The sequence below is a fragment of the Micropterus dolomieu genome, linkage group LG20, assembly GCF_021292245.1.
Source record: "Micropterus dolomieu isolate WLL.071019.BEF.003 ecotype Adirondacks linkage group LG20, ASM2129224v1, whole genome shotgun sequence".
In the NCBI taxonomy this organism is placed as follows: Eukaryota; Metazoa; Chordata; class Actinopteri; order Centrarchiformes; family Centrarchidae; genus Micropterus; species Micropterus dolomieu.
In genome coordinates this window covers 30,668,297-30,695,661 of record NC_060169.1, presented here as the reverse complement: position 1 = coordinate 30,695,661, position 27,365 = coordinate 30,668,297, and the positions used below count along the sequence as shown (strand labels likewise).

The following is a 27,365-nucleotide window of genomic DNA, read 5'->3' as shown; positions in this document are numbered from 1 at the left end:
GTGTAAAGGATTTAAAATAAAATTCCTGGCATGAGGCTGTAAAGCATTTGACACAGACATGCCTCTCTTTCTTCAGTCCTCCGATCTGCCGTCCTATCCTGAGGGAGGCAAAATGAGATTTTGTTGATTTATCCACAGTGTAATCTCTCTGTGTGGGCTTGCAGTGCCTCTGCCACTGTTACAAAGATGCACCAAAGCAGCTTAGAAGAGAATATGGGATTCCCTGGATCAGATGCTGAGACACTGAACAGTATGCACTGTTCCCAAAAATATCAAAGTGTGTGAGTGAGACAGACAAGAAAATAAGAAAAAGAGGATCTCAATAAAAGTAATAACACAACCCACATGCAATTGCACTGCATGTGTAATGTGTATTTGCATTTCTGCACACTGAAGGAGTATTTTATTTGGTGCCACTGATTTTTTTGGTTTTATGGAACTTGAATTACCAGGTTGAAACATACCTCTGGCTGGGGTTTATCCTCCTTCAGCAGGTTACTTTGTCTTTTTAGCCTTTTCATCATCATCATCATCAGGAAAATCCCTCTTATGGACTATTTTGCTTCCGACCTTCTGGAAAGGTACTGCAGAGCAATCCATTTATTAAAATTATTAACATTTACAGCGGGTATAAACAATTACTAATACATTATTCTGATTTGAAGAGATAATGTGCTCATATATATGTTACACATATGAAGAGCATCTGAACATTTCCAGAAATATTTATCCCTCATGATCCAGTGCTGAAGCCTGGAAGCCTAAAGTTAGCAACTGTCTCAAAAGTGAATGTAAAATTCCACTTTTATTGGACCTTCCACTATTCATTTCCAACCGGCCCATTAACAGTTTTATTTAGACTCATTATAAACTTTTTTTGAAGGTAGGGTGCAAATACAAATAGTGCTTTATTATTTGATTAAGTGGAAGTTTTGATTAAGTTTCAATATTATAAATATAATTTTGTTTTAGACGACTTGCTAACTTTTGCTGTAGCTTATTATAACGTGATAAACTCTTTTATTAATGACTTAAGTGACATATGTGACTGCAGAACTCATGGTTTAGTAGCATTTTTAATAGGCTGATTATTAAATCACGTGTAAGAGTGTTTTTTCACAACCTGCAACACAAGAGTTGCTCTTGATTTAAACATATAGCATTGGTAAATTATTAAATTATTAATAATGATATTAGTTACAATTCATAAATAATAATGAATGCCTTAATTGAAAGTGGTACCAATCTTTGCTATTTCATTTTAAGACTGAAAGAGTTACAGAGGAAACGGATACAAAGCAGTCATTTTGTTGTTCTGCATAATGCTACACAGTGAACCACAACATAATGTTTCTACTGTGAGAAATCAATCATGTCAAATTAAGCTACCTGGACACTGAATGGATTGGACACTTTGTTCTCTGCCATACAAAGACAGAAAAATAAAACCTGGTCCACTCCAGTAAGCAGCACTCCCTGACTCTCAGTCCCTTAACAACCCTCCATTGGTCTGACTGTCGACTGTGTTTTGGCACTATTGATCCACACGTGCAGGCTTGTCTACCTCTCTGTTCACCTCTCTGACTCTTCTTATTTGTGTAGGGGTACAGGCATCACTGATGGCGTGTGAGGAAAATATCATGTGTGGTTTATAAACCGTGGAACATCAGCACCGAAAGTGTCATTGCTAACCATTAAATCTGGTTAATGATTTGGGAGCAAAAGATCTTCGGCCTTACTGAGTTCTAACATCGTCCACACTGCACTGCACGATGCATCCGTGACTCACTCCTTTAGTCATGCGCTGTCTCGGTTGTCTTCACTAGACCCACGGTCTGACATTTACTGCCTGTCACTGTGCACCTGCTTTCATCTGAGGAGACAGCGGGGCCTTTCTGTTCTGGGGTAGAGAGGACATGTCCTCCACTATGCTAAATTGGATGCTCAGGCGTGCCACCTACATGCTCTAACCAACTGTTTTTCAGTGATGCCATGACAAAAAGATTAAAAACTTTCAGAGGCTTCTCTGAGAACACAGGAAAAAGTCCCTCTAGACTAAAAAAACTACTTCCCACACACTGCTTCATCACTTGTATTCACTGAGTTTCTTCAGACTGACATGGGTGTCTAATGATAAAGAGATGTCCAAAACTGTTTAGTGAAGCTAGCAGAAAGAGGGAGGCTTTTGTGACAATACAATTACAATGTTTCCTAATTATGAAATCAAACTTTGATATTAACCCCCATTCCTGTTTAAGAGTAGGCTTAAGACTTTTCTCTGATAAAGCTTATAGTTAGTGCTGGATCAGGTGAGCCTTGAACCATCCCTTAGTTATGCTGTTATAGACCTGGACTGCTGGGAGACTTTTCATGATGCACTGGGCTCCTCTCTCCTCTTCTCCTTCTCTATCTGTATGCATTCTTATCCCATTAATGCATGTTATTAACTCAACTTCTTCCCCCTCCCTTAGTTTTGTGCTTTCACGACCCTCTCCTCTCTCCTTTGTTGCTTTCTGCAGGTGTTTCTGGCTCTGGAGCTGTGGAGTCTGGATCAGTGGTTGTGGGTCGCCTGCTGCCCCCATGTCTCCATGACACCTGCTGCCACAATTATTATCATAAGTCCTATTATTATTATTATTATGATTATTGTATCATTATTACTATTATTTTTATTGCTATTTGTATTATTATCCTTAGTCATGGTTCTGCTTGAGGTTTCTGACTGTTAAAAGAGATTTTTTCCTGGCCATTCATGGTTGCTCATGGTGGGAAATGTTGGGTCTCTGTGAACAGTATTACAAAGTGTACGGTCTAGACCTGCTCTATACGAAAAGTGCAATGAGATAACTTCTGTTATGAATTGGCGCAGTATAAACTTTGTCATGAATGTACAGGTTCCCACAAGATGTTTTTCGTAATGACTTTGGTGATCCCTTGACTTCATCATCACATCAAAATGTAAATTAGTCAAATACTTTGGACAAAGATCAACCTCAGCTGTACTTTGTGTTTAGTGCTAATTAGCAAAATGTTAGCATGGTATCACACTAGACTACAAAGATGACTATACCTGCTTAACATCAGCATTTTCTCAATTCACATAGTTGTGAATATTACCTCAGTGCTGTTGTCTACCTACCGGCTGATTCACCTCTCTGTGTCTCGCCCCATCTTGGTCACATATACTGTATTGACTGTGCTCTGCTTCCACTGGGCACCCAGATCAATAGGAGTGCACAGGCTGTCAGTAACCTCTACTGTCATCCCAGTGTAGTTTACGCAAATGGTAAATGCACTTTGGCCCCATTTATAAGATTGCAAAACCCCGCACTTCACAATCCCAAACAGAATACTATATAAATAAAGCAGAGGGAAGTTTTCTTAAACTTTGCCAGAAGCAAAAAAAACTTCGCATATCAGCATGTCCTTTTAAAGTATTATCAATTATTTAATATTTGTGTGGGCTTGAAAGGATAGTAGGTCTTACCTGAAATTCGTAATTGATTTGTTACCCACCGACCAGCAGAGCCCATTCATACAGTATGGACGTGGAAAACAACACTTTTGAAGGAAACAATTTTCTTATTACTTTGTTCAGTGCTTTAAATTACATCTGACAATGTACAGTTTCTTGATTCTTCTTTCACAAATGAACTCAATCTACAATGTGATTCTGATTGTTGAGTCACTGGACTGGACCTCACTTGTTAATGACACACATCTTGGTAGTTTACCAAGGAAAACACTTAAACAACTGGATATACCCAGTTGTTCAATAAAACTATCCTTAGTACAATAAAACAATTTAAACAATTTTAACCTGGCCGGTCACTGGAACATGTTTCAAGGCAAAGCAATGAAGAGCAATTAGGAACAGCTGTGGAGTCCAGATGATGATCTGACAATGTGCGCTCTCACAGGGTAAAACTAAATATTAAAAATATGATTCCTACTTATAATACTACTTATGTGAACAACACACAGATCTGTCTATGGACACAGGTTCATCCTTTCTATATTTAAAGTGTGTATCTTAAATAATCAAATCTGACTCCTTCATAGGCCTGCAACAACGATCATACATTAACAGTAATTTAAGTGCTTTACAATGTCTTTATTTTCTGGCCAGACAGTGACAACTATGAAACTGTCCCATGATTCCGAATAAAACTGCTTGAATGTTGCCCTCTTGTGGATCTCTGTGATAAAGTAACTGAAACTGTAACTGAACAAAATAACAGTAAACCTGGAAAACATGACTTTGCTGTTGACACACACAGACACACACACAATGACGAGAAGGCCACATCTGTACATTATGTCAAAACAAACACACCCTGCCTCTCTGCTCTTTGAAGGCAAAATCCTGCATGTGATTTTACAATCCCTTGAGTGTATGAATGCATGTGAATGTTACGCACAAAACCGTGTGTGCATGGACCTGCATGTGTGTGTGTGTGTGTGTGCGTGATTCCACTGTCAGCCCTCACATCTGGGGCCCACTACAGACCTGGTGCAGGATCAGAGAACTATAGCTGAGATTTCATCTGCCTCTTTGTCTTTATTAGTGCTTTCTGTGACCATGATTAATGAACGCTCCGTCACGATAAGACCAGCTTTCACAACCCCTGGTGCCAGCTCAGAACTTTAACCCCCTCTGGCTCAGGTTGCTCAGAGCCCTGAAATCACAGCTCGGTCAGAGGTCTCGAGTTAGTCTGCACTGGATCAAATGCCTGCTAGATCGAGGAAGACAGGGATGTTGTTCAGCTTGCTGGTAGTGTGAAACATATAAACATGTTAACTCTCTTCCAGAAACATTTTTTAAAGGCCGACTCAACCTTACAATGTCGACAAAATTAATATCAAAAAGGCATTAGGGACTTTACAAAAAGTATTTCTGTGGGGAGGGGGCTGAAACGCATGTTTAATTGATGCAATTTGTTCAACCAATAATAACTAAAAGTGATTTAAAATGGTGTACTTTAAACCACAGCCACCAAATTGCTTGGTTTGTCTTCTTTATATATCATTTCATCTACTCTATTTTAACCAACCGCTAATAAATAAATAGTTAGCACTGTAACCAACACTGTTACCTTTAGACTAAGGGTGATGAAAGAAACTAAAAAAAGTCAGAATGCAAATGCAACAGGTGTTACACTCTACATTGTATATTCACACACATATCTTCATCACAACAAACTGTCCCTGCTGTGCATTCAGTAGGACAGCATGGTGCACAACTGCAGCTGCAGGGGAGGACTGGTGAGAGCTACAATGAAGATGTGTTAAAGACTGCAAGACCCAAATATTCCAGAGCAGCTGGACTCAGTGTGCCTCTCTCTTCTCCGTGTAAACAATGGGCCCTGCAACGTTAAGTAAAAACACATGAGACTCGTTTCTGTTCAAACTATCTCCGTTGTTGTGTTTGCTGACAGGCTCTTCTGCATGAAACGCATTTTTGAACTTCTGAAGGATGCTGTGAAAGGGTGGTATTAGTGGTGTTTCAACCCTGGAGAATTTCAGACCATTCAATGACCACATTTTATGAGCTGGAGCCTTATTTTCTAGATTCTTTATCATAAAAGGAATAAAAACGAACAGAAAACTGAGACTGTGACCACAAATCGATCCAGATTATTCTTATTATTTGAACATTATCGAGTCAGTCTGATGTCAAAATCAGCAAATGTCAATGGTTTTCCTTGGATTGTTGGATTGTTGTTCTATTGACAGTGAAAGAAAAGAAAAGACACAGAAGAATGATAACATTGGACAACAGATTGATCAGTATTGATACACTGTATACTGTAGCTCTATATTTTTAATCACTGCAGTATGAGACATGCTTTTTACTCTGCCAAGCTGTTGTCCTCTGCTTTTACAGCTTGCTCCATGGGCTACACATCACTCCCAGCCAGCAGACTCGCCTGCCAGGGGAAATAAATAGAATAATGGAAGTCAGATGATTATGTGACAATGATGTTATGGGAAATATTTCAAGCTCAACATGTTTCCAAAGTGATATAGATTGATTTGTAAAAAGAAAGAGAAAACAAAGAATTACACATTATTCGATATCTGCAGTAGGTTCTTAACAGGAGTCTCAGATCAGTCACGGCACCCAGACAAGGGATGAAGTTTCTGTCACACAATAATCCATTACACAGAGAGGCCAAAGATAAAAAGCTAAATTTAAATTGGCTAAATAAGGCACTTAATGTGACATACTTTGTGTCTGTTTTCATGGCTATGTTCCTATAGACCAGAAAGAGCCTGTCCCAGATCCTATTAACCCCTTTGTTCCTTATCAACCCCTTTTCTGCCAATGCTCTATCTCACGGTGGGAGGTTAACGTCAGGTTGCACAAGGACACAGACCACACAGATGTGCCTATTCATTCAGAAACCCACACACACATACACACACACACACAGAGAGCTGGCTGTTTCTCATAAGAGGTGCCAAACTCTCAAAAACAGCCCTTTCGGTGAATTTATGTTATTAACTTCAATCAGTGCTCATGTGAGAATGCTATCTCTGTTTGACCGAACTGGAAAATCCCTTATTTTCTCCATTTCTCTGCTATCTGCCTCATTCTTGTAAAGCAAATATTGTGTGTTGCTAATAAAATAAGGAGCCAACCACAGCCTGGTGATTAGAGAGGAGGGGCATTTGAGGTATCTGGTTATCAGGCTCAAATTTTGATGAATTTTAGCTAAAGCTACAAGAAAAATGGGTACAACTGCTGCTGAATTGCCCCAGAGCATTAATTCTCTAAATCTCCTCTGGATTTTTCCACTGAAGAGACAGGGAGCCCTAACAGTACAAGACAAGAAATAAAGAAATTATGGCAACAGTATAATTGTTGCAGATAGGCATACAGTATATTTTACATTCATTTTGTAGATAAGGAAAATGACATCGAAAAGTCCTTATTTACCAAATGAACTGTATTTTTACTCCCACAGGACATCTTTACCAACAACAGAGAACAGATTACTATAGCAACCAATTTTCAATACGATATAAATAAACCTTAGAGGCAAATTCAGTATTTAACAAACCGAAACCAGGGACATGCACAGACATTTAATGGGCAGTGTCCACATCATACATCACATACTAGCATTTTTACAGCACCGATCACGTTACTGAATAAATGTATAACATCATTAGTGCATTCTACAATAATTAATTGATTAATGCTAATTAATTGAGACTAAGCTTGTACTGTAATTTGCCTACTGAATATTTCCATTGGCCAATGCCTGAATAGACTGTAACAAGTTGTGTACCTCTTGATTTGACTAATTGGTGCCTTACAGTGTAAAAGTGCTCCGGGGAGTTTTCATATTTTTTCTTGCCTTTCTCACTTCAAAGGTAGAGAGTTAAAAAGACAATTACATTGTGTTACAGACCTCCAGTGTCGGCTTTCAACAACAGATAGTTCACTCTTCAGCCCTCTCTGCAGTTGACTGACTTGTTTGTCATCAGATGGTTTTGATTAAAGTAATGAGATTGAATACTTTTAATTCATCCCTGCTTGCTCAAATCATTGTTTGTTCATGACACCATCTCCTTGGTACTTGCATTCTGCATTTTACCGTGATGACGACCTTCACAATTCCAAATTTACAGGGAACACTAAAGACAGCCGAATAACAAAAGCACGTGTTGGACATTTACACAGAGCAATTGAGGGCTTTACCACAAGAAGCTTGCCTGCTGTCCCCATCTGCTCCTGCTTACTGGTACCTTTACAGTTTTAAAATCACCACTTCCCACCCATTTCCAAACAGCCTGTTCTGTAGAATAAAGCCCACCTTGTTAAAAACTCCAGAATTTATTTGTTGCCTGAAGTCCAATTTGTTCAGTATTTGTTTATATTGCATCTCAAATATCTTAATTGGGCCCTCAGTGCCTCTGTCAGGTCTCAAGGTTAACCTGTATGTCTGCACCGCCTAATCGTTCTCATAAAAGAATTGTGAACGATGGCTTTTTATTTGGGTCAGTGACCAAGGGAACACACCCGGTCTGTCTTATATTTTCTGCATGTATATTCTTTTAGCAAGGCGAGGTAAAGGAAACTGTAAAACAACAGGTATTTTCATCCAAACAGTTTGATTGGCCAAGGACGTGTTCCAGCCATACTTACAATTCCTCATAAACAAAGCTGATGTTACTTTAAAAACAAGAAAGTGGTTGTAAGGCTAAGTTCTTGTGGTAACCAGGAAACCTTTGTTGATTTTAATGTCGGTTGTAAATCCCTATTTTGATCAGCCACCCTGTGGTGATTAGAGAGGCAGTTTCAACTGATGCCTTTATGTTTAGGGATACAAAAACGTTAACCCGAACTGACGTTTACCACCAGTAGTTTTGCATTATTGAAGGCTGTGATACAGCCTCTTCACTGAATAGGATTATACTACAATAGCTAGTAAGGACTCCAGGTTTCTGCTGATGGGAATTCAGTTTGTGTGTCCTGTCTTATACTCCTGTCCTGCTCTGTGTGCACTTGTCTGTAGACTGTCCTCAACTGCAAAAAGACATCACCAGTTTGTTCAAATGCTTAAAATGATAGTGTAACCATTTTCCAGAGAGGTGAACTCTTGAGTTATGGGGACCTCAATATTTGTCCCCACAGTGACACAAGTCCCCATCGGTTAGTGAGCATTCAGGTTTAAGCCCCACTGGGATATAAAAACATGGAACATGCACACACACACACATATATATCAAGATTTAGTGTACAGCTCTAATTAGAATTACCTGTCATCATTATTCATTCAGTTGATCAGATTAGCTCTGGGTTCCAAGGAAGCACATTGTCCATTTAATTAAAACATAGCGATTAACTTGGGAAGCCTGGTGCTGAGTGGACAGTGAGCAGACCTTCGCTTTGGCTCAGTGCGCCATTAATTAGAGAACAAATTGGCCCCATTAGTCGCCCTGTCTATTTTCCCTTTGGGGCAACGTCACCTCCAAAGTCAGTGAAAACATAAAATATTTCCCTTGAGTGTGAATAGAATGATGAATAATGCTGTCTTTTCCATTGTGTGTGTTCTACCACCATCTCTGTAAGTGACTTACTGCGTGCAGGAATGTTTGTCCCGGGCCACACAGCTGTGCATGGTGCAGCCTGATTCATGACAAGGCTTTCACATTATCTTTTTAGAGCTGTTTATTCACAGTTTCACAGAGGAGATTTACACAGTTTCCCCATTCAGTCCCCTACTTCATGATGGTAGGCTGTAAATTAAAAGTCAGCTGTGCGAAGGGAGCGCACACTTTTTCATATATCATATCTGACTTTTGTCTGCATGTGGTCCCATTTAGCTAAAGTGGTAGATTAATGCCAGGCGTATTCCTGATTCCTACTGTGACAATGCATGCTGGAAATTCAATGCAATCATGCAGTATATTTGTTTATGAAGTACTGTTGTGCTCTCGGGTCAAGTATTTAACCATTCCTGGCAAAGAGGACTAAATTATGGACATCCTGATGCAAAGAACTAAATGCAAGTGTTTTCCTTCCCCCCTAATCTACAGTATTTGTTTTGTGGGGCAGTCGGACTAGAGTCAGTCAGGGAGTCTTTGTAAACTTTGTAAGCCTGCATGTGCAGAAAATTTGTTGAGGGCAGCATCTAAAAGTCACAGAGTATTTTACTTTGTGGGCTTGTGATGTTGCTGATCTGCAGGTCTGACCGCAGGATCTGCCCAGTGTGTCAAAAAAGGTCCGTCTTCTCCAACAATCTTGTAATTCCTCCCGTCCGAGGAGGTCATGGCTGTATTGAGAGGAATTCCAGGCATAGCCACCGTTTCTACCCCATTAAACTGATCACTGAACACACACAAAGTGTCAGCCCTCTCCGCCTGGCTGGGTCACGGTGCTACGCAATCCTCCTTTGACTGAGTAGGATGTAGTTGAGTGTTATTATACACAGCTTCTCATTTATCAAAATACACCCTCCCACTAAGTCAGTATAAACCCTTACTCTTACAGAAAGTACCACTGGCATGACTTATGTAGGTCATTTACGGGACAGGTGTTTTTTAGAAAGTAAAAGTAAAATTCCCTCCCAATTTCAAAAGAAGAACTGGGCTAATACTGTAGGTGTTGTCATTAGGGAGTATTTGTGCTATTGCAACATTTGCTGCAGGTGGTTTACCTCAGTAACTCAAAGTTTTATCTACCACTTGAAGTTCTTTAGTTACTTTCTGTCACGTTTCTCTCTGTAAATTAAAAGTGCAACCTTTAAGTTCCTTGCTTTCTGACTTTAGTGATATCTCCCTGCGTTGGTGTTTCTAATCTGCACTTCACTTCTCGGAGAACAGTGTGACAAATGTTGCATTACTAAAGGATTTGGGTTTCTGCAGGTAGTGCTCTTTTTATTTGTCAGCCAAGATACTTCTATTGCTTAAAAGAATTATTCCAACTAATTCTTAATTTCAATAACTAACACTCTGGCATTCCTGGCAGCCTCACGGTAACATCAAGTCTCCAGGAAGTTTCTGTGCCTGGTCAAGAAATAGTCCTGCACATAACATCTGTCAACTTGTAATTTTTACACTTACACTATCATTAGATCACAGTCCATTGTCTCGTATCATCTCACCTGTGATAACACAATGGTCAGGCTTGAAATAGACAGTTATTTTGTTCATTTGTCTCCAGAATCATTGGTCCTATTGTTGTTCTTTCTTCTTATGTAGGCTAATATATCACGTCATCATCCGCAGAGGCGAGCCAAATCCATCACAGTTGACACAGCTTCAGCACATGGCTGCAGTGCTACGTGGGGCAACATTTGTTGAGGTCTGAGTCCTGTCAAAGCCGGACTTGCTTGTGAAAGTCTGTGTTTTCAGCTGCTGACTTTTGGGTGCACCTGTGAGAGCAAAAAAACAACAAAAATGCTCTCCCTTTCAAAGCCTCGTACAAACTATAAATCATAGCTTGTGCGGGTACAATAGTGACAGAATTTAAAGGGGGTAAAATGGTACCGTAAGTTCACTCAGGAGGAATGGTGTGATCTGTGATCAAAACTTATAGCCGGAAACCAGCTTTTGATTATGGCAATTTTTCTCTGAAAGATTAGATGTATGTGGTGAGGTTAGGAAAACAGCAGAGTTTCGTAATTTGTGTACTTTTTCCAACATTAGGCTACTCCATAAATGAGGATTTCATAAATTGTTTTGGCTAGGAATGTATTTCACACTGAATACAACTAAGGAAGCGTGCTAAGCAGGAGAGTAGAAAACATGTTGCCACTATGTCATGATAGCTTACAGTATATTGCACTTTTCTGTATTTAGAAATTAAGCAACCTGCTGGAAACCTGGAAAGTAAAATTACTCTTTATAGATGAATATGTATACAGCTGTCATTTACATTTCCAAAACTTTTTCACTACATACACAGCATATGCTGACAGACTGTCCGTTCTAGCTAACTATCATGACGCATACACATATGCCAGCTAGTAGCACTAATAATGCAAACAGAAACAACACAAATTTAGCTCTAGCAGGCAGTGACAAATTACTTCTATGTGTCCCAAATCATCAACAGGGGTCAAGGGTGAAAAGCACCAAAGCATTAGTTTTTAGCATTAAAAACAGTAACGTTAGTATGAAATCCTCTTGTTTTCTTGCAGCCCATGTTAAGAAGATAGAAGCCCCCTCAATCTGGATATTAACATAAGTATGTATGAACTTTTCAACAGTTTTCATTTCTACCTACTGGATGCATGCACCTCACAAAAATTTTCCTCGGAAACCTGTGTTTATAACCCCGACTTAAACCCGCTAGGGTGATGTAAACGAAAGACAGGAGACTGGATTTTAGGATTGCTAGTGCTTGATGTACTGCAGACAAATGGGAAACTGAGATATTGGTGTGGCAGTAGTGACAGTTCCCCGGAAATGTGTATAATTAGCAACCTGCAGTTAAGAAATATTAAAAACAACATTTTCCGAAAGAGGCTTTGTTCTAAAGCTTAAAGTCAGATGTTGAACAGCAGTTGGAAGGTGGGAGGACATAACTTTGTAAAGAAAACCAAAAAATAATTTTCCATTGGCTTCTCTAGAGCTTTTATGAGCAGGAAAGAAATCCCTTTTTTCCTGTTTCATGAATTTCATGAAACAATAAGAGCTGATGCTGCTGTGTTTTTACAAGTTCATACCTTGTCCCAGTGGAGTCCCAGGTCCATGTCCAACCTGATCTTGTCCATGTCAGTGTGAAAATAAGGCATGTACCACACTGAAGCTCCTGCTGAAAAGTAACAACGAGACCTGTGGTTGTAACACGTTCTGCGAAATCAATTGCTGTCTGTTGAAATAAAACCAACAAATTGTCAGAAGTGATGAAGGAAAGAAAATAAAAAAGCAAGCCAAAGCATTTGTCCAAAGGTCAGCCAAATGTCAATTTATTAACTTTTGTCTCTGCTAAACATAAACCAACACCAAAACATTTGAGTTGTGCAATCTAAGTCATATCACAAGAGTTTTTCCTTCCACATGATCTGTTCTGACATTGATGGATCGCTTCTATGTTATTTGGCTTGAACAGTCAGGTGTTTACTATGATAAGAGAGGCATGCAGCGATCATATTTCCTCCGTTTCCAAGCAACAAACTACAATAAAAACAGAACTGCAGCATTGTATCCAACTGGAAGACATGAAAACTTTAGCCAGGTTTGTTTCATACAACTCCCTGTCAGTATTTTATTGACAAGCACCGTTCAGTGGGAGTGTTGCTAATGGCAGTGGAAGACTACAGTTATGAATAAATCACACAGATGAAGAGATGTTACAGAAATCTATTCGTCTTCTGAGTATACATGTAAGTTATCTCTGTGCAGCTCTGTGACATGAGGTCACGATACTGTGTTAGTTTATCAGTCAAAGGAGAACTGAATATTTTGCCAACACAGAGACTGGAAAATGTTACTTGTCCAGTCTTTTCATGATGGACTGTAAGGACAAAAAGCATTATGAGGAAATAGACTTAGTCACAGTTATTTTCTTTTTTTTAACTTGCTGTGTAAGATTACAAATATGTCTCTGATGTTTACTTTATGTCAGTTCTAATATGCAGCTGTTTCAATGGATTAAATATCACTAATAGGTAAAAACTGCAAAAGTGCGTGCAGTATTGTATCTCTTAACTCTGCAGTGTATAAGACCATGTTTTTCTTACTTTACAACAAGGGTCCCCGGTTCTTAAATTGACTGACAGCACAACACTGAAAGAAGCAATGGTGTTCTGAGACTGACAGATGGTTTGAGAGTATATTCAAGACAATTATTGCAAATTCAAGTCTACCGTATAATCTTCTTTATGAAGGTAACAAAATATCAAAACCATCCAATTTTTTAAAAAGAGAAACGCTTCATACCTAAAGTTCATCAGAGTCAAAGGTTAAAGACTGCAGTGTGTAAAAGAGACTGCTGGACATGCTTAGTCCTGGTGGGGGGAGTACGTTCTCAAATTCGTTTGAGTGAAGGTCAGCCAGAGGGTGGGATGCATTCATCATGTCCTTAAGCTGAGAGATTGCTGCTTCATTCCTTTGGGGCAGTACCCTCTTTGATTATCTAAACTTGCACCAGAACCATCAGTAGGTCATCCACTAGCATACTTATGTGGGTCAGTACTCTTAACTGACGAAGGAGCTTTGATTCCTCTCCACCATGTGACTTAAGAGTGGAGTGCCAAGACGGATAACTAGCCATTGGAGCCATAAACTCTCCATCACCACCCAGATACAGTAACAACAACAACAACAACAACAACAACAACAATAGCAACAACATGTCCCTCCTGCCATTCAGGGTCATGTTCAAATGCTGAACTTCCACCTGCATGGACTTGTCTGAAAGAAGAGATGAGGTTTCTAGTGAGGCTAATGTCGTCCACATACTCAGCACAGATAGTATCTTCAAGGGCTGTGCTCCTTGAGCTAATGTAGGCAAAAAAGTTACACACATCAAGTACTCTCTCTGTCATTTGAGTCGAGTTGATGGTGTGTTGCTGCTAAAGCCTGATTGGGTCCTGCAGTGACGGTACTTGAAAGTGGGAGAATATCTCACAAAAATCAACAACAATGAAGTGTGGTCAAAAGCCTTGCTTATTAGTGTGTTTACCCAGGACTGGTAGGTTCTATTAAAGACAGTTGTGGTTGAGCATGTATGGTGGTGGACGAGTTGATAGTTAACAGCTAAAATGATCTTATTTTTATTGAATGCACACTTTCCCAGGAGTTTTGTTGTGATTCAGGCAGGAAACCTTGTCTGAAATGATTTTAGTTGATTTTGCCTTTAGGTATGACAATAGCACATATGCTAGTCATTACAAATTTGTCTTTGTGAACAAATGGCACAATTCTTGCAAGTTAGGGAGGAGCTTGCTTGTTAGCAAACATCATGTGAATAAGCAACCAAGACTTGCACTAACAATGTGACTTTATGCCAAACAGCATTTTTTTTTTGTTTGTATCTGGAAATTTGGAGGCAAGGGATCCCAGAAACTCCACTAAACTTCCTGACCCACAGCTGCATCACTTAGTCTTTTACAGTGTTTCTGCAAATCCCTGTAGCATCGCCAGTCAAATGTCACCCTAATCAAATCTTTCAGCTTTTAACCCCGTACCTCTCGTGTCCCATAGAAAATGAATAAAGCCGAAGTTTGTGCCGTACTCTGTTGGTCTGCTTGCATAAAGAAAGTACACGTTTGGCTGATCTAGAAAATGGCTTCATTTGAACTGTCATATCCTAATTAAAGTCCCATGAGGAATAAGTGCATTTAGACATCCACATTTCTGCTCAGTGTCTCAGTAACAGGCATATGCAGTAATCAGATGAGTATAAACAGCGCATGTCTTAAAGTACTGGGAAATGTAGCTGTTAAGTTAGCTGATTAGTAGTAATTAGATGATTGGTGTGCCTGTAAACATAATCATTCAATGCTACATTTCAAGCAATGCTAAGGACTCAGTGGTAAATGCATTCTACTTCAGAGCGGCTAAAGGTGATGAGCAACAGAGATGTTGCCCCAAATTTAAGTCCACTCTAACTCCTTCGGGAAGTTAAGAATAAATGTCTTTGCTTTCATGTGTTTCACAATTGGGCAGTTTTGTCCATGAATGACAAGAAGTTGGTAACAATACAGAATGTGGCCCCAGCTCTCAATGAAAAACACATTTCTTCCAGCATGCTTACATGCAGATAGACAAACACCAAATAAAAACCACAACCAAAGTAAACCGAGAAAGGAGACTCTCCTTCATGGGAACAAGAGAAACCATGGTCTGTGTGGTCGTAATAATGAAGCAGAGGCTGCCATTTCAACAGCTGCCTTTTGCTGTGGTTCTTTAATAATGTTGCTTTATATATTTTATGAATTTATTTGATTCTAGAGGGAATGGAGCCAAAGGAGACTGTGCAGTTTAATTTGATGTGCTAGACCACATTACGGTGTGCATGCATGTATACAGTATGTGTAAGTGAGTGCATGTGTATTTCTAACATGATTCATTTGTGGTGAATAAAACCAGCTGTTTCTATTGAACAGTGGCCAAGAACCCCATGCACCAGGGGGAATAGACGGTGTAGGAGACCACTGAGTACAGAGTTACCTAACATCGTCTGACCGTCCACTGACCACTGCGCCGGGTTTTCCACTGAGGTGACTATTGGTCAGATCTACTCCCACAACAATAGAATAACCCTTTATTTCTTTCAGGGGGTCATATAAAACTTCCCACAGAAACTCAAGTAATGTAACTGGAAATCAAGTCACCCTGAATAAAACCTCACTGCAACATTTGTATCATATTCAGGGACATTAAAAGTGTTTTTATGCAGGTAGGGACTTATGTGTGAAATTATAATGACCTTATGTATGCCATTATTAATCTCATATGACATCATTAGTGGACGAATGAATGCACTTACAATTTTGTAGGGGTATATCTGTAAAATGTCACTGAAATGTTTCTTCTCAGGTTCTGCAAACAGAAGATGTTAAGCAATACTGTACAATTTATCTTGGATTTCACTATTAGGTCAGACTCTAATTTGTATTAATGTTGTTTTATATTACCCATGTGTCAAGAAGAGAAATAAAGTTACAGCGTCTTCTAAGCTGGCCACCAGAAATTTCCATTTCACAGTAATATGAAAGACCTGTGAAAGGAATGAAAAATATTCTTTTCAGCACTGATAAAAAGAAACTAAAATGTACAGTTAGCAGTGCTCGCATGAGTTCATAAATGTCATTGATTCTAGATAGTTAATTTTATATTGCAATTCATCAAAATAATGGGGAAATACAAATTGTGTACACATTGTGCGGGGTTAATCAGATGCAGAGCAGTATGTGCAGTCCAGATTTAAAAGCTTATGACATACTAATCAGTAAAGTAATCAGGCTGAGATTGCAAGTATGATTTTAAAAAAACACATAAATAATGAGCAGATAATTATCATGCATAGAAAACTGACCTGGCGGCGCGGTGGTGCAGCAAGAAGGTCGTGGGTTCAAACCCTGGTTGCCCCGGCCTTTCTGTGTGGAATTTGCATGTTCTCCCCGTGTCCGCGTGGGTTGTCTCCGGGTGCTCCGGCTTCCTCCCACCATCCAAAGACATGCAGGCTAGGTTAATTGGTGTCTCCAAAAAATTGTCCTTAGGTGTGAGTCTGAGTGGCTGTCTGTCTATGTGTGGCCTTGCGACCTGTCCAGGGTGTACCCCGCCTTTCGCGCGATGTAAGCCGCTTATCCTGTGACTCTGTACGCAGGATAAGTGGTTGATGATGGATGGATGGAGAAAACTGACCTCTACATGGAGGCGTTTTTAAAAATCCTCCTCCCTCCACCTTTAGACTAATTTCCAAACCAAACTCGACAGATACTGTGATAAGGTTTATCTCATTTTTATCAAAATACATAGCAGATTGTGAGATCAGACATCAACACGAAGTAAAATCTCTGCTATTTGATTAGCTGTGAGTTTGAAAAAACATGCACTGAGCACCTCCTGGGTGAGACTGGGATTAGCACATCTTTCACTTCTTCCTAGTCCTGATGCTTGCGTGTGGTTCCAATAGCATTTTGGCAACAAGTGGACCTTACACCAAGTTTTGTTTCATCTGGATGCAGCACATTAATTATTGCTATACTTACTGCTCTTTTCTAACTTTTGCAAAGATCAGAGACAAATTGCTCTATTCTTCCTCAAAAATTGGATGAGTCTTCAGAAATGTATTGCACTGAGGCTGCCTGTAACCTGTTAATTGACAAACTGTCTTATAGATTGCCTGATAACATGCACTGACCAAACTCAGTAGGTGTACACAATTTCCTATAAAATGGATAAATCTTTGGTGCCAAAAGAAGAAAAACTAAAGCTCTCTGTCACTAAATCATCAAGGATTAAGTTCTGAACAGCTACCCAAAATTCATGTTCAAACTCGATTTAGAAAAGCTGATCCATGCCTGTATTTCTAGAATACTTGTTATGATATGATATACTTGTTATACTTTTGTCTGCTCTCAGAAAGTTGCATCCCATTCAGCTCAAATCCTAAATCCAATTATCACATTTTTGCATCTGTCAAAGACCACATGTCAGGTTACTGCTCTTTTAAAAATCACAAAGTGGTTTGGGACCTTGGGGGTTGGCTCTGGTCTGGTTGTTCCCAAAATGAAATCCAAACATGGTGAAACTGCTTTTAGCTGCATGTATTTGGAACTTTTAGAAGAGTTGCCCAGTCTGGGACTTGCCTCAAAATTTATAGTTTTTTAATTAAATCTGATTGACCATGGTTTTTATTAAATTCGGGGCCAATTTCATATGTATGCTCTTATTTCACTCTTATTATTTTCTTGACTTTTGCTTTATTTTTCATTTAGTTTGCAATTTGATTTTCTTTTGTCATTTAGTCTAGTTTTAGTGTCTTAGTGTTTTCAGTAAGCACTTTGTATTAAATGTGCTACACATTAAATTTGAGGTAAAATTGTATTGTTATCCATAGAGTGTTTTGGCATTCTGTGCATTTGTCATTAGTCAGCCTTTTCTGTTTAATGACATTAACCCCATGTTTCAGGGTCCAATAGCGCCCACCCCCACAGTCAGAATTTCCTCCCACCTCACTGTGATATTGTTATACGCAACCATGAAATGTGTTGACTTAGAAAATATCAGCAGTATAAGATTAAGGGCGCCATTAAAGTTTTTTTTTTTACTATTATTATAACGCAATACGTCATCACCACCGCTGGGCAGTGCGGCTGTATCTACTTTAAGTCTCTACTTTTAAGTCAGGAATGTAAATCCAGAGGGATTAGTGACAACACACTGGGCTGTAAACCCTTCAGTAGCTCTCCAAGGGGTCTCTGCTTCAGCGCGTAAAGTTAGGACGGGGCTCCCGACGCACAGCGCAGCACTTATTATCCACAGGCTCCATGTGCGTCACCTCTGCGGGATACTTGACAAGGATCCCTGATATTTTGATACCAATAGCCGCGCGGGTCACTGACAGATGAAAACGTCGGCGTGTTGCTGATGTGAAGTTTTTTTCACTTGAACAGATCATCTGTCCCGGAGCGCAGAGGGGACATGGGTCAACTTTATGGTGCGACTCTTTTACCATTTGGCGCTATCTGTGTTGTTTTCCTGTGGGAATCTGGTGCCAGCTCTATCAGGACGACGCTCGCAGTGGACACCTCGAGGTAAGTCTCATGGACTTGATTAGAGGATCCCTGAAAATATCTCGATCTTTTGAGAATGAACGGCAGCTGATGACGCACGTTAACCTCATCCATAATGAGTTTATTGGGGGATGTAGTGGTTTACAAATCTCGGGGATTTCATCATGCAAAACTCAACGAAAAGCCTAAAGAGAACGTCTCACAAACAACAGTAATTTGTAAGTTTTTTAACTTCAACCACAAAGTCTGAATAACAGTTTACTGATGATCTAGAGCCGTTTTTAAGCTGAATATGAGACCAAAGTTTTGGGCAACACCCGCTCCACTTACATTAGGCTATATGTGTTGGCATTTCATTTAAACTCAAAGCACCTCGCTGTCAGATTAGCACACAGTGCCAAAAACCTAAAGTTTAGTCTATGTTTTACTGGTTTCTGCTATTGAGAGCAGGCTGTCAAAGAGGAGACCCCTGGATGAACCGCTGTAGCGCGTCTAATCTAATGTGATTTTCAAGGAAATGCAAAAGGCAAAGGGAAACTCCAAATGGTTGGAATCGTTCGCGGTGCATAGAGCCAAATGTTTCTTGTGCTCAGACATAACATGACAGATGCTATTAAGGTGCCCGGAGACGGTAGGTCAGGAGGTGAGGAGAGGATGTGAGTGGAGCACATGCACAAGATATTCTGAGGAGAAGAGGAAACTGCTGAGCAGCAAGTTAAACCCGACAATAAGCCAACAGTGTTGTTTTTAGGTAGACCTATACATTCTCTACACCATGTCAAAGTTACCCTCAGATCCATGCTTCAAAGGTTCAGTGTAAACTAAACCACGTAAAGTCTTCACATGGTTGAGCTGAAGACTGTAAGGCCTAGCTGTATTAGTGATTTTTCCCCCGGCTGTAAAGTTAATAAATAAAATCAGACTTGTAGGTTTTATATATGTTATTTTGGTCTTGATATTCACAATGTATAATGTCATGTTCATGGCATGTCTTGCTGTATAACTGCAGGAGAGACATTTAGTAACAGTGTACATTGCAGAGTTTGTCCAGCAGAGAGCAATGACAGGTTTTTCAGCTATAAAATGTAAAAGCCTAATTTCAGCTATTTTCTGGGCTGCACCTAACATTATCGACTAATCTGCCAGTCATTTTGATTGATTGATTAATCATTTGGCCCATAAAATATCAGAATATAGTGAACAGTCATAATTTTGCTGAGGCCAAGGTGAAGTCAAAGGCAGTAGTCCAAAACCCACATTCATTTAACGCTTTCAATTTCCAGAAATCATCACATTGGAGAAGCTGGAGCATTTCAATGTTTGGCGTCTTTTCACCCAAAACAATTGCTTGAACAGTTAATCAGTTACTAAGTCAATTGACTTATCGATTCATCGATTAATCGTTTCAGCTTAAATGTGTTTTTGTTAAAAAAAATATATTGTTATCTGGTTTTTGAATCTCTTAAATATCTATATCAATATCGGCCTCAGATCTCCAGGATCAATCGGGTTCTAGTGTGATGCTATGTATGTGTAATAGTGCATTCTGTACAGAGAAAATGGGGACAATTTAGCCATTCGTGTCAAAGTACTATTGAGGTTTAACCCCCTGATGGTTTGGACAGCTGTTCAGAAACTATCGGGGAGCCCTGGTGGCCTGGGGATTAAGGCGCCGACCATGAACCGCTACGTCCCCTAATTCCCTGTGTCCCCCCCCCCCCCCCATGAGTATGTGTAGACCTGCTGGAAAACTGTGTAAAAAGTGCCAGTCACATTTGTGTCTTTCTTTTGTCAGAACGGAGTGTCCAGATAATAAAATCTTGACCGTGGAGTATCCCTGTGTCAGAGCTGGGGGGAAGAACAGCACTTGCTTCAGGTAAGACTCACAACTCTCCCTTGTGGTGACCCACAGTGGTGCCCTTGGGTCTAATGAGTCTGACCCACTGAGTGAAACAGCAAGGAGTTACTGCACATTATACATATTTTGTTATTTAGCTGACTGCCTTTCCCAGAACAGTGATTTGTTCAAGGATACTGACGGGACAAGTGGTTGCTGATGCCTGATTGAACCTGAAACTTTCTTGGGCTTTGGAGCAGTTTCTGTAACCACTAAACCACCCTGCTGTGTCATTTCCAGAACTTCATGCAGTACACCCCCCTTTTGGAAACTATATATCCACTTGGGAGAGAATAATAATAATTTCCTGAAGATCATCACTCAGAGACTCAATGATGATCTTCACTGAAGAACTGAAGTTTGTTGTCATTTGTCAACCAACAGCAGCTACACTTGTTGTGAAATGTTCACTTATCTTGTCCTGCAATTTTCATCTGCACTGAACTGAATTCCACCCGCCTGGCTCTGTGACAGTAAAGGAGAATTTGAACTTGAGCTCCCACTCTCTCAGCTTGAGTCCAAAGCTTAAACATTTAGGGAAGGCTTCCCCCTCGGGGAGTGAGGCCTGCATCATAACCTAAAATGTAGAAGTAGTCTGACAGGGTTATTTTTATTGCACTTATCCATTTAGAGGAAACCATGCTACAGACTCCATAAAGTGATTAACAACACCAAATTTGGTTGAACTGTTGACTCATCAGTGAATAGAGAAGTATTTTTTTAATTTAGAAAAGGGCAAACACATAATAAATCAGGGAGGAGGGGAATATCGGGAATTGTTTCTTTTCTTACTCTTCTTTCTCTATTACTTATAGTCTCCAGGGTCTAATTTATTAACATATCCTTTGATATGAGCATCTTGAAATATAGGTCGAAGGAAATAAATTAATTCAATACAGACGTTGTGGAAGGTTGTAAGACTTTTAGCTCATGATACATCATACACAACATGAGAAAATCAATGTAAATCACTCATTTTGACGTTTAGATAACTTCGTTCTGGAGCCAAACTTTGGCATGGATTTGGTTGTAGGCGTAAGAAGATCTTTTTATAAATGAGGCACCAGGTCTGGTGTGAGTCCAGACCATCTGATCTGTTTACTGTCAAGGTTAGACTCTAACAGGCTCTGCGTCACATTTAATTTCTGGCTGTAAAAGAGATGTGCAGTGCTGGAGTAGGTGGATTAGATGAGGCTGCCGTTTTCCTTGCCATGTTTCTCAAGGCAGTTCAGCACAGACCTGGAGCAAATTGATTTTGCAAATAGCTTTAGGGGCAATCAGCTTTATCCATAGCAGTTTTACTTTTAATTCATGAAAGTCATATTCATGAGAGTGTGTTGTGTGGACAGGGCTGATGAAGTGGCCTTACATATTATTATCTTTTTAGTGTTTGGTTATAGAACAGTCTGAATGTTTTAGTCTGTCGGGATGGATGTTTACTTCTTACTATAGGTCTGAGGTCAGTTTCACAAAGGAGGTTTGCTGAGTTATCTAGATAATTGTTCTTTTTACTGTTCATGTTCCAGATTTGAGGAGGTTCTGGGTTTTACTCTGCAAAGTACTCCAGACTCAGCTGACAATTGACCTGTAGCCTAAACCCTACTCCCCTCAGTGCATGTGCTATGCCTGTCAAGCTTTCCACTGCAGGTTTGCAGTGATTTTTTGAGTATTTTTTAAAACAATTGGTCCGTGATTTCAGGCAGAGGAAGACATTCTCTTCTCATTGCTAGTCAGCAACCAGCGATTTTGCCAGCTAAAAGTCACTGAGTTTTATGTTACAGCTATCTCATTTTGAAACAAGAACCTTGTGAAAGAGGTCTTTAATATGCACTGGATGGCTACTTACATGAGAAAAAAACCCATAGTCTTCACCAGTTGATGATCAATGTATAAGACATGCAAGACACACCATTGTTCTTGTATTAGTAAGTCATGTTATTATAACCAGACAAGGAAAAATATCACATCAAAACATTATTATGTTGCAAAATAACCCTGTTTGGCTTGTTATTCTTGGATAAAATTGCCGTGGGGTGTCGGAAAAATTCCCCAAATCCAATAAAGAGCAGATCAGAGCTGCTAATGTTAGCACAAACTCCGAACTCATCCATGTCTGCATTTACATAATGGGGAATTATTAATGCAGTTAGTTAATGATGTACTCATTGGCCTTGGAAGTAGGCTACTGCCTGGTTACTTATATAGGTAGTAAAGTATTTAGCTGGGAGCATCTTTTTTATAGTAGATTTCTTACACGTTTGCTTTTGTGTTGTTTGTTTTGAAGAGGAAATTTAAAGTTCCCAAGTATTGTTTTACGACAGTAATGACTGCAATGCATGTGGTAAAATCCCAACCTTGACAGGTCTACTGTGCCTAGTTCCTTTTGCCAAGATATGATTGGACAATTATTTTGTAAATGGTATTTGACCCAGACCTGGTCAGTCTAAGAGTCTCTTTACCCACAGCTCTGTCGTGTCCAGACAGGCTGGACATTTTCCAATAATTTCTGGTTTTCTTCTCTTATTTCTTCAGCTGGCACTACTCTCTCAAACACTCTGGGAAAAAAAGTAAGATTTCTAGAGTTCTGATTGAAGATGATATGTTAAAAATTCACACCTTTCGAAAGAAAGTGGTCTTAGTTGCTATCAAAACAGTGAAGCAAATTATGGTACTTATGGTACTTAAATTATGGTAGCACTCAACACAAGACAGATCTTATGAAAATGATGCTTTGATGTTTAAGAAAAATCTAACAGCCATATTTAAGAAATACTGAACAATTTCTTATGATGATTTATTTGCCCAAATAGAAACTGCCTTAATCCAATTATCTTCTCAGTGCACTATGACTCTGACTCTTTCCACTTCTTGCCTTTGGTTCCTGATCTTCTCAGTCTTGCCGTTGTCTTCTTCTGCTTAGCGTGTGTTGCTGTGGACAAGACTGTTTGCTAAATTTAAAAAAAATGTAATGTGATGTCTTTGTCTCAGAGGGTTTTGTGGTATTGTGTAGAAGTAAACCCTCACTGCTCTCACCATCTAAACAACGGCCTTACTGGCTGTAGGTTTCATCCCCCTTCTCCACTGCGGTTTTCACGAGGAGAGTGAATCAGATAGATTTCTACATTTCTATTGTCCTGGCCTTTTCGTGTTCTTATTCTGTCTTCGCTGGAGGTCATATTTAAGTCGTGCCAAACCACATGGTGCGTACCCAGATTCTGAGGGATGTGAATATGTGTGAGGTTGCATGTTTATGTATGTGTCTGTATTTATTGTTTCTGTATTGTCTGTGCTGGCTGTTACAACAAGTTTATGATAATGAGAGTTCATTTCTGCTGCTTTCTGTCTCTAAACACTGTCAGCTGTGGCATCCAAATTTGACAGAACTGATGGGCTCCACTAAACCATCCTTTCACTTGATTGCCATGTTGTTCTGGTTTAAATACCCTGCAGAGCTCATTACTGCAGTAGATAACACCATCATATTACGCTACAGTAAGTCTCTTACTCAGAAGTAAGGGATGATGATTGATATTACAGAGGCTTTTTATTGTTTCCATACTTACTACTTTTGTTGCTACAATGATCCATCTCTCCCAGTAGGATCATTTTAGTTTTGTATTCCATACTATCCTATAAGTAGTATTTCATAAGCAGTGTCATCTTCTGTTATAGTATCATCTCACAGCAGGCAGGGTGTCTTAATAATTTCTGCTAGTGATTTGAGTAAATTAACCTTTCACTTTTTCCATTTCCGCATAATACACTTGTGTGTTCTCTACTGTTGCAGAAACAGAAATGGAAAAAAAAGAAGAGAACAGACATCTTCCAGCACCTGAATGAATCATCAAATAGCAGCGCTCTCTGAGATTAGCAGTAGTTCAAGTGTTCCGCATTTCACTGCTGTCAAGCTGAGTCAAGTTTGAATTTTCAGTCACACATCGAGACTAGACGTCATCCTGGCAGCTACATTTGAGCATGTGTGGGATGTAATGAGAGGAACTTTAACAACATCAAATTTCGATTATTAAAATGAATTGTGAGACTATGCAACTTTTGAAAGAAGAAATAACACGATTCAGTTGAAAGTAACATAAATCATTGACTGGAGACTGACAAATCAACTGGAATATGCGCTGTGGACGTTTTATGGTGAAAAATCTTCCCGAATGTACATGTTTGTCCTGCAGTGTCAAACACAGAAATTGAGAAATGCACAGGTAGAGCAGCGTAACTAAATCCTCTGAAAACCCTGTGTCTGATATAAAGATAATAAAATTTAGATTACAAAACAACATAGTAGCAATTTACAGCAATTTCTAAGAGCTGATGGCAAGACATCATACACAATTAACACCTATTAAGGTACAAATTCACTTTGTACTTTGTAAACCTTCTCTTTTTGTGTTACTGTTACGCTACATTTGAGCATTTTCATTATTCTATAATTGCTACATACATTAAAACCAAAGTGGCAACAGTTCAGCAAAAGTTACATTGGCTATCTTTAAACAAGAAAGCCAAATATTGTGTAGTTCCTGCCTTTAAATTGTGAGGATTTGCCGCCTTCCTTTGTCTTTTATGATACTAGTCAGGTTTTGGACTGACGGTCCAAGACAATAGTAATTTGAAAATGACACCATGGGCTTTAGGGAATTGTGATGGGCACTTTTCATATTTTTTGACATTTATAGACCAAAGATTAATCAATTAAGCAGCAGATTAATCGATGATGAAAATAATCTTAAATTGACAGATGTGATGCCTGTGTGGACAGTACAGTATGTTATATGTGCAAATACATAAAGAAAATATGGTGATCCAGGTGTGCAGCGATCATCAGAAACTGACATCAATTCAGATGAAGCTGGGGGGGGGGGGGGGGGGGGGGGGGGGGGGGGGGACATCTCATAACACATATAGTAATATCGCATCTGTTTCCTTGATTCTTCAAATTTTTAAAGCGTGTCTTTTTCTTGTGCCTTAACTGAAATGATCTTACCACGTGAAGAAAGTTATTGAATTATGATGTGTCCATATTCCTCACACTTCTCCTATTTGACTTTCTGCAGTACAATGAAGTGCAGAGAAGAGTGGTCTGATGAAAACAGTACAAAAAATAAGGCTTAGAAAAAAAGCATTGCTTACAGTCAGTGTGTCTTTGCCTCCAGGAAAATCTCAAGGCTGAGTCACACAGGATTTGGTCATTTTGGCAGAATATCTGTCATAGATAGAATAGAATAAGTTTCTTAGTGGGGGTCTCTGATATCATTACACTGTTGGCCCATTCCACACATTTTTGTTTCAAATTCGCTATCCATCTGTTATAGATGAAGTACTCATTTTCCACACATACAGTACACAAATACAGCTGTGCTTACCTGACAACATCTTTACCAGCATCACTAGACAGTACGGCTCTTTGTTGTTGACATGATCTGTTTCTGATCTTGTGTGCCTACTGTACAAAAGAGCCCGACCGGTCAAAGGCATAATGCCAGCTTTAATAATGAGACGTTTAGTTTAAGTCAACCTCAGATTTGAACCACAACCACACCACTCATGCTGGGTTTGCCTCTGTGAACATGCGATTGCGTGCTGACTGTTGGTCAGAAGGCAGGAAGGCCTCTTTACAGCTGGCATTCACATGTGTCTCATATGTGGATAGTGTCCACATCAGATATGCTGCATTCTGTTTCTTCTTTCTGTTCAAAATACAGTCTGGATGCGTTTGTCTAATTTCCTCCCTTTAAATTGATACACATGTGTCCTGAAAATCCATTATATTAAAGTATTGTTCTATCCAAGTTGTTTTTTCCCTGTTTTTCCTGGTTGAATGTGTATGAAGAGGTTTAATGTGCCCAAAACCTTTAGTACTTATGCAACAAATGGTGAAATTGGAAGAATGCTGGCAATTTTTTCACACATGAAGCAATCAAGTGAAGAACCACTGTTACAAGCCAAGGCAGAGTAAACCACAATTCAACCAGAACAATCCAACTTTCTCTGCAACTAAAGTAGTATTCTCAGGCAAACCATCAGTCCCAGACTGTGTAGCACCCCTCATAAGTTCCACCAAACAAGTTCGATTTTAAGGTTTCAATGTCTGTCTGTTGGTGGGTATTTGAGACACACAAAACCTATATTGCCATTAAGTTTTGTAGAGACATTCATGGCTCCCTGAAGACAAAACCTACTGGCTTGCCTTTGGTGATCCCCTGACTTTTCCTCTTGTGCCACCATGAAGTTCGTGTTTGTGTTTTTGAGTGAAATATCACCACAAATATTGTAACTATGGCATTCCCACCAGTCTCAGCTGTACTTTTTCTTTAATGCTAATAAAGTAATGTTAGCATGCTAACTGGTAGCATGGTACATGGTACTTGCTAAATATAAGTATGTTAACATTGTCATTGTTAGCATGTCGGTGTTAGCATTTAGCTTAAAACACTGCTGTGCCTAAGTACAGTCTCACAGATATACTAACATGGCATTTATGGTTCTATAACCAAAGAGAGACTGACTCAAAACGTTTTGTTGTCAGTTTGGCCAAGTGTGTCTCTAACCACCCATATAAGATATAATCAACAATCTATATATATATATAAATTAAAGGTTTTAATTAACAGTCTGATCACTCACAAACTGTAAGATACAATATTGGCATCTGAAGCTTGTAAAGTAAAAAACGTGCTTTGTATGTGACAGACCCAGAACTGCCAAGTAAGCTTCAGATTTGTACTTGGTTGCTTTCAGTCTGTGAA

The 27,365-nt window shown here is 39.4% G+C and overlaps 1 protein-coding gene and 1 long non-coding RNA gene across 2 annotated transcripts in view; one reads left to right on the top strand and one right to left on the bottom strand.

The window, feature by feature from the left end:
• Positions 1-9,188: 9,188 nt before the first annotated feature.
• Positions 9,189-16,541, bottom strand: LOC123959051. Its single transcript, XR_006822204.1, has 3 exons — positions 16,505-16,541; positions 12,186-12,271; positions 9,189-10,889 (listed from the first exon to the last, which is right to left on the bottom strand). It is a non-coding gene; the product is annotated as an uncharacterized LOC123959051 (long non-coding RNA).
• A 1,722-nt stretch (positions 16,542-18,263) lies between these two features.
• The window catches only part of LOC123958959 (collagen and calcium-binding EGF domain-containing protein 1-like), a 34,529-nt gene continuing 25,427 nt past the window's right edge, over positions 18,264-27,365 (top strand). Inside the window, exons 1-2 of the mRNA XM_046032749.1 lie at positions 18,264-18,728; positions 20,503-20,583. Coding sequence (XP_045888705.1) covers positions 18,616-18,728; positions 20,503-20,583 — 194 coding nt within the window. The 5' untranslated portion in view covers positions 18,264-18,615. The remainder of the gene's footprint in view (positions 18,729-20,502; positions 20,584-27,365) is intronic.